The 8174-nt window shown below is 54.2% G+C and overlaps 1 protein-coding gene across 1 annotated transcript in view; it reads right to left on the bottom strand.

Moving 5' to 3' along the window:
- Positions 1–7: 7 nt before the first annotated feature.
- The window catches only part of LOC146586845 (GTPase IMAP family member 8-like), an 11142-nt gene continuing 2975 nt past the window's right edge, over positions 8–8174 (bottom strand). The window contains exons 3-6 of the mRNA XM_085320605.1: positions 4564–4574; positions 3581–3685; positions 2585–2630; positions 8–859 (exon numbers count right to left, since the gene is read on the bottom strand). Of these exons, the coding sequence (XP_085176731.1) occupies positions 213–859; positions 2585–2630; positions 3581–3685; positions 4564–4574 (809 nt within the window). The 3' untranslated portion in view covers positions 8–212. The remainder of the gene's footprint in view (positions 860–2584; positions 2631–3580; positions 3686–4563; positions 4575–8174) is intronic.

Below are 8174 nucleotides of genomic sequence, written 5' to 3'. Positions count from 1 at the left end.
GAGAGCAGCAGAGGGAAATTGCATTTCATCTCACGCTTGTTGCACTCCTGGAGCCAATGAGGAAATGAGACTCAAAGGTCACAGGAAAACGTCCAAGTACGACTTTGACGGGGATAGAAAGTAACATCAGGAAAGGGAGGAGAAACTGGAGCTTCAGAGGGCAGTAAGAAAGGCACAGCAAAGAAGTTTCCTGTCCAACAGAGCCTTACCAGCTAAAGTATAGTGCAAAACTTTCCAAAGAACGACCGTGCGTCTTTCTCCAGCATTTCTTGTGTGTAGCACGGAGCGATACAGTTACCCTCTGCCATGGTATCGATCATAGTAATCAACGTTGAAACCTGCTTATCCTTTAGCTCTCCTTCTGCCCTGTTGTTGAAAGCAGTGTACCGGCATCCACATTTTGCTGACAGCCCATTAAGAAACTCACTGCTTTCTACGAAACTCTTGATATCTTCTGGCTTCTGAAGCTCTTCTGCTCGGGTGAATACGAGGACTGTGTAACGCTGTGCTTCAGTATGCAGAATTTTTGTTACGTATTCTGCTACTTCCATCTCTTCTTTACTGATTCGGCCCAGCTGCACCACCAGAAGAATGGCGTGGACCCCTGAGGAGAGGGAGTGAACTGCCTTTTTAATCTCCTTGGCGGTGGCTTCATTAGATTTCTTGGAGTCAAAAAGGCCAGGAGTGTCAACAACAACAACTTTTCTTCCCTTGAAATTTCCCTCAGCTCTGCTGTAGTCCTTTGTTACAGAGTGCGCTGCTACTTTGGAAGAGAAAGCACTATAACCAAGGATGGTGTTTCCCGTCGCACTTTTCCCACTGCCAGTTTTACCCACAAGCAGGATTCTCAGCTCAGGCCCTGGAGGAGCAATCAGAGACACAGGTCTAAGGCCCACAGCCCAGTGGTGTCACAGACAGCCCTCCCTGCGTGCTGCACGCCRSGGCTGGTGCCCTGCCACGCCGTCAGGTAGAGCTGTCCATGCTGAGCAGAAAAAGCTCCCTCACATCCCTCCTTGGCAAGACGGGGGACAGGACAAGGGCTGCAACCAYGTCCAGGCAGGCGAAACAGGGCTTGCTCAGCCCCAGCTGACCCTGCCTATCAATCCAGCCCTACCAACAAGGAAAGTTCATGCTCTGGAAGGAACCAAAACCCAGACGAAAGCTGTCCTCATTGAAAGACTCCCTGGAAGGGGGGCGAGGGGGTGGGGGAAGAAGAGGGGAAGRAAAAGGGAAAAGGAAACCAGGGCTKGAAAGGAGCGGGCTGCGCAGAGCCCTCTCGCAGCTCCAGCTGGGCACAGGCCACATTCCCGGTGCGGTGCTCCGCGCTTGCGGCCAGCCAGTCCGCGTCTCTTCCAGGGGCCCGACATGCGACAGCAGCTACAGCTCAGCACTGCCAGAGCCAGGGGAGCAGCCGCAGCGCCGGGGGCAGCCAGGCAGAGCCCTGCCTGTGCGTGACGGTCCCACCGCGCTGGCGCTGGGGCCGCTTGCGTGGTCTGGACACCCCACGGGTCTGTCCCACGGCTCTCCCCAGCCCAGGGCCTGAGCTGTGCACGGTGCTGCGCTCCAAGGCTCCCGGTGAGCTGAACCCCTGTGCTGCCAGCACAGGTCGGGGGCCAGGGCAGCATGCCCCAGGAGGCCCTCCCCACGCTGGGAGCCTTTGCCTGCTAGGTCCGAGCCAGGACTCTGCCCTGGAGCTCTTCTGGGTTTGGCATTAGCCAGTCATTGGTGTGACACCCCAGGAACGTGAGGAAGCACCAACCGGCCTCTCAGCTGGCTCCTGCCTCCCCTCCAGCCCGGAGCCCGTGCTGTGGGCAGCCCACGTCCCCACAGCCTGAGCAGGCACCCCGAAGGGCCATTAGCAGAAAACGGGCCCCACAAGAGCTCAGGTCAGGGCTTCCTCAAAGGGCCTCTGCAGCCCCAGGCTGAGCAACGCCCAGTCTCCTCCCGAGAGTAGAAAGTGCAAGCAAAAGTGTGTCCTGCAGCTACTCCGCACTCAGGGAGCTCGCAGCAGAAACGAAAGGGCAGGCTGAGGTGAATTATGCTAAGCCACTGGCTCTTCCAAGAAATCATATGCWCAGCAGCATACGTGCAGCAGTTCACGCAGCACCAGGTCCCCTTCCTGCTGCTGCGTGGCCCCAGTTTGGTCACATCCCCAGGCRTCAGTGTGAGAGGAATTTTGCTTCCTCTCAGCATGAGCTGGGCACTGCACTAGAACAGCCTATGGGCTCCATGAAACAGGCACAAAAATGACTGGGTTTCGGAGCATATACCCCAGACACCCTACATGGTGTCAGGCTGCAGTGACTGGACAACAGCTACCCCATCTGTCCCTGCTCTCAGGCCACACAGTGYTAGAGGTGGGAGGGTGTGAGGCAATCTCAGGAAATCCTTGAGCCTGTGCTGTTCCCAGAAACATCATCCCAGATGCTGAAGTTTTCCTCTTTGCATGTGARTTGCACATAGGTGGAAAGCAGAGTTATAAATGCAAACCTGGCTTTACGTTTACCAGCAATGCACCAAAATCAATTCAAAGAGAAGCAGAGTCAGCCTTTGGCCTGCTAAGATCACCAGGTAAAAAGCTCACCTGAGGGCATTCCTTCTGCCATAATGAGTCCAGTTAGGTGGGAAGCCTGGAAGAAGAGAGATTTCAAGTGTGATTTGCAGAACCTCCCTTGTTTCTGTTCGTGGTCCCATTCCCCCAAGGGACGGGGAGCGGTGGGGTGRCGGCGGAGGGGGGTGACGCAGAGCCGGCAGCACGCGGGGGAGCGGACCAGCCCCGTGCAGGGCAGAAGGAGCCCGCGCGGCGCCCAGGCGTGTCGTTCCTGCGCTCAGCRCGGCGTGGGGCTCCGGCAGGGTGAGGGTGAGGGTCCCTTCTCCGCCCCGTGCGGTTTGTGCGCAGCAGAGCCGTGTCAGCCCACTCTGCTCCAGAAGGAGGGACCCCCCCACTACCACCCAGGATCAGCAGAAACTTGTAACCTGGTGCTTGGCTGATTACCGCTGTCCTAGAGAACGCCGTGCTGATCTGCAAGAATGCTGTGGCTCTTACTAGATTGCAGAAACGAAACTGCTGTGCGCACGAAACCYGCGGGAGCTGGCCTGGTGCTAGGAGGCCCCTGTCCTCCCGAATGCCCGTTTCCCCGCGGCCGCTCTCACGCTCTCCGTGGGCGTGGGGCAGCCTGAGGAAGCTCGTGCGTTGCTGGCGTGTCTCTGACACCGCGGTAGACTGCAGCCCCACGGGAGGGCAGAGGCAGGAGCCCTCTTGCCCTGCCCGCCGTGGCTGTCTGGTCCCACAGCACAGCAGCGCTCACCAAGGCGGTCTCCATCGCTTCCCGGGCGGGCCGTGCTCTGGAGCTTGTTTTCCTACTCCCTTCCGTCATCTCTGCTGCTCCCCGCTCTCCCAAGGTCGACGTACCATGGGTGAGATGACCTACTGGGACAGCTGTGCAGAGGGCTGGGTAGCAACACCCAGTGCCGAGACCCCGAGGGCTGAAAGGGGAGAAGCTGGAGGGTCTGTGGTTTCAGCAGGGGCTGGGCTCCTCGGGGCCGTGGTGCCAAGGTCTGGGCAACTCCTGGAGGAAACTTGCTGCTCCAGGATGATCGCCCCGTAGGACTGGGCARACGAGAGTTTCAGCATCGTGCTCAGGTGTACAGCAGCCTTCCTGAACGGTGCCTTCAGGCCCACGYGCTGCGCTCAGGGAAGGCCCGGTCTCAAGGTTACCGGTTCTTGGATCTAGCTGTGGAGTCTCTTATGGGGGTGACTRTGGCCCCCACACCTTTTCACCTCGGGGCTGCTGCTTGTCTCCTGCTGCTCCAAGAAGCCATCGTGGCCCCAGCCATACTGTTATGGACTGAGGCCATCTATTCCTTGTGTAACTGTGTCTGGCACTGTTTAAGCAGAAAATGAACTAAGCCCAGGAAAGATAAGAGAAGGTAAGCCACATACCTCTGTGTGGACATGGACTCACCATGAGCTGGCCTGTGGACCCAACARCCCRCCCATCAGCACCTGGATGCCCCTGGTGCTACCTGCCAGGGAAAACATCAGTTATCTTACTGTAAATATTTTACTATACTTTTTAGCTTTTTTATGCTTGTAGATTGTCTTAATGTTGATTGTTTAGTGTTGTCCATCGTGGGAATAGAGTACTTAGCTCTAATACATTCTTATACCTGACAAATGATGATCTTGTGAGTTCATCTTGACTAATCCCCGAATCTGAAAGGTTCTCTCCTCTGTTGGCGCRTCACAGGCAGCCTTGGCTTTGCAACCTGTTCACAGTGCGACGTTTCCTGCGGTGACTCTCGTCTCCTGCGTGCAGGAGGAGATGTGCTTTACAGGAGAGGCGCTGGACACTGCTCAGGGCACTTTGCTGGGTTTCTCCAGCTCCTTTGACGGCTGCTGTCTGCCCTCTTTCTGTTTGCAGTCTCTTGTATTTTCTCAGCTCCTCAGTCTTGTGACCCCACCACCCTTTATGCCAGCTGTGGCCTTGCATACAATGTGCAGAGTCTCTCTTTGCTTGTGAGAAGAGAGATGTTGAGCTTCTACAGCAGGATGTGGTTTACCCTTATGGTACCTGAAGCACATAAACAAACGGAAATAGTGAGAAGTCTTGTTGTTCAGCGTTACAGGAAATTACGGAGGTGTGAATAAGAGCAAGAGACCTCAGGCTGCCTAAAGAGTTCTCTGCACAGTTGAAATTGGAACCTGGAGATGTTGTTATTGATGAGATAGACGTTTCACTTGACATAGGCWTCTTCCTGTGAAAACTTTCTGGGGTTTCAGATATTGTAAAACAAGAATAAAATTAGTAACTTCTGCAGTCTGGGGGTATTTTCCACCCACTTCCTACCCAGCTAGGTGTGACCAGTCTATCTTACCTTTTGTTTCCCCTCCTTACCCTACCCATTGGGCACCTGCCTCCAGGATGTGGCCATTTTCACATGTCCCTAGACATCTATGGTGCCCATCTTCCTCTGCATAGGGCGCATACCTTGGACAGCTTGAGCACCTAGTGCATGCCCATATCCTGTTCAAGGCAGCTCCCATTCCTGAGGTGCCTGCACACACACTGTCAGTCCCTGAGCTCTAATCCGCTGCTCTCCTGGTCTCCAGGACCTCCCCAGACAGATCCAAAGTGAGCAAACCTTACACCAGTATATCAGAGCCTTGGGTTAGCAAGCAGCATGAGCAGACAGCAGAAAAAAAATGCAAAGGCGGTTATTCAGTTACCTTTTAGGTTACTTAGGAAGCTCTGGAGGACTGGAATTCTGGTTGTGAAAGGTCATGATGCAGGGAATAGCTTGGTGCTATGGGCAAAGCAAAGCTCTCTTGCACTGCCCAGCTTGGCTCCAGGTGCTCCAGCATCCATGTAACCAGCTGCCCCAGCGACCATGCCAGTCGAGCAAGGGTCTGGTGCTCCAGGCGTGAGCAACCTAGGGCCTCTGTCTCAAGGTCTGGGAGGGTCTGTGCCCTTGGGACAGAGCAGTGTCATTGAGCCTTGGACTCATGGATGTATGTTCTTCTGTGACTGATACTGTCTACACCACGTCGCTTTGCAGCCCAGAAAATGCAGCATCACCACTGCCAGTAACAGGACAGAGGCTTTTTGTTAAGCTAACTAGTGAAATGTCAGGATTTACCTTGGCCTTCCTGGGGCTTGGCTAGAATTTAACTGAAATTCCCTGAAAACACCAGTTTACAAGAACCTGGAAGACACTAGGGAGCACAGGATTTCTCATTGTGCACTCCTCCTTTCCCTGGTCCCTGTCCCAGTTGACATCTGGGTTAACCACTCTGTGTCTGTGATGTCCTCCACCCTCTCTCTTCATCAGTCTGTGGAGGGCTTCCCAAAGCAGGCTACTGCTGTGACAACACAACTGAGATGTGCCCAACTGACCCTGCAGTTTGTGGATCTCAAATATCATCCCACCAAGCCTGCTCTGGATGGAGCAAGGTATGCTCAGCCCACTGACAGTAAGGGGACCCTGCAGTTTGTCCTATCCCTTTTCCAGTTCCAGAGAGGCTGTGACATGCTCCTCAGCCACTCCAGCCAGTGGTCCTCTCACCACCCATACTGGTACCTCCAGGACTTTCTTCCCTTCTTTGGGGGCAGGCCTCCATGGGCTGGATTCCTATCTCTGTGCCCTGATCCTATGAGAGGACAGGACTTCCCCCAATACTGGGGATGGGTAGGTCCTGGGGTAGGTGGTACTGTACAGCGAGGGAGTTGCAGCTCRGTCTGACATCCATGAGGGTGCTGAGGAGAGCCAGCTGGAGGCCAGCAAGGTGTCCATGGACATTGTGTTGGGAGATCCAGTGTCCTGAGTAGGGAGGAAGGCTTCATCACAAGAGAGGGCAGGAAGGAAGAACTGCCCTTGAACACTTACACTGAGCACGATCTCCCAGGTTCTGGCTGCATTTCCATTTCCTGTTCTCCTTTGCTGACCTTCCGGCCAGGAAAAGACCCTTCAGTTTCCTGCTGGTTGAGGCACAGCTCTGGTGTTTATCTTGGCTGATGAGAAAGGATATGAATTTGCAGGTGGCGTGCTGTCTGGGGAAGTGGTCACTGAGAAGTGACCTGATCACTGGTATGGACTGACCACAACTGCCTGACCGGCTGAATGCTGCTGTCCATGAGTGCACTGTGGAGAAGCCACAGTTTTCCTGGGGTAGGTGCTCTGGGGTTCCCTGGCTGGTGGCCACACTCTACTCCAGCAAGGAAGATGTGCCTGTTGGGCCAGTGCCACAGCTACATGTCCCACAGGGATGTCTGAGACACCCGAGGACAGCCCTGATGGCATTCCCACTGTATGGACAACTGAAAGTATTTTGAGGGACCAGAGCTTTACAGATCCCACAGATCGTGTCTGTTCCACCAGGGTGTCTGTGARCACGTCAGCTCACACATTGGTGCAGAGCAAACAAGTGAGAGAGGCCAGGAAAGGCCTGYGGCTGTACCTCCACACTGATAAGGGAGAGCCTGAGCTGCTCTGGCGCCTCCAGCACTGCTGCACCTTGGGCTTGGACTCCCAGCCTTGCTGTACAGGGCAGAACCCTGTCTCTTCTGCCCCTTGCCCATTGCTGGGTCTGTGCAAAACCAAGGAGGGCACAGCAGGGGCTGTTCTCTGGGCTTTCTCCAATGCAGTGACTGCATTTGACAGACCACACAGTATGCATGAGGAGAAGAGACCCTCTGGGAACTCTTCGCTGCAAGGCAGAGAGAGGTCCTGAGGAAAAGAGCAGGATCCAGACCTTCCCTCTCCTCAGGCAGTGCCGTGCAGCTACCAGCACAGAGCTTGCTGATGCATAGCAGCTTCCACAATTTGGATAGGGTTGTTTGCCTTGGCAGATGAAATGCTGTCACCGTATCTCTAGGCTTGAGTGCCAGTAGCTTTGCAGCTCTGCAGCTTGCTTGCATCTTCCCTAAACGTGCCACAGTGGTATTAAGTTTCAAACCTGCTGTGATACAATCCTTAATCCCACTCGGTGCTTGCCTTGCCATGATCTCCATGCACCACGGGGGTTTAGTTCTTGGCTGCTGCCTCATGTCACAGGCCTGCTCACGTCTAGGTCACCCAYCTCTGTGTTCTGGTTCTCTCTTCCCTTTCCTGCAATCAGTCATAGAGGAACTCCTGGAGCTGCCAAAGCAAAGCAGGAGACAGCTCTGCTTGATCTGCTTGCAGAAACCAGCGCTGCTCTGAAAAGTCCAGTGTCTGCGTACAGGGACATTTAGAGGATATGCTGCTATTGGACTGGTCCTGCACGTTCCCAACATTTATACACATTCTTTCACTCCTTCATTGACACTACAATGTCCCTCACTAGAAAGCAAATACAAATGAGTCAGTAGCCTCTCACTTTGTACATTTGTTTTATTCCAACAGAGGCTTGGGGCACAGCACAGAGCAAAGACTGTAATAGCATCAAAATGAAAAGCAACTGTGTTATTAAGCAACATGGTGCAAAGGTGATGGAACAGCTCATTCTGGATGTCATCTCCAGACATATGGAGGAGAAGAAGGTGATCAGGAGTAGKCAGCATGGATTCACCAAGGGGAAATCCTGCTTAACCAATCTGACAACCTTCTATGATGGAATGACTGGCTGGGTAGATGAAGGGAGAGCAGTGGACGTTGTRTACCTTGACTTCAGCAAGGCCTTTGACACTGTCTCC

This window comes from Rhea americana, unplaced genomic scaffold, assembly GCF_003343005.1.
Source record: "Rhea americana isolate MKP2758 unplaced genomic scaffold, rheAme1 scaffold_643, whole genome shotgun sequence".
Classification (NCBI taxonomy): domain Eukaryota; kingdom Metazoa; phylum Chordata; class Aves; order Rheiformes; family Rheidae; genus Rhea; species Rhea americana.
Note: the sequence above shows the minus strand (reverse complement) of the source record. Positions and strands in the feature narration are given on the sequence as shown.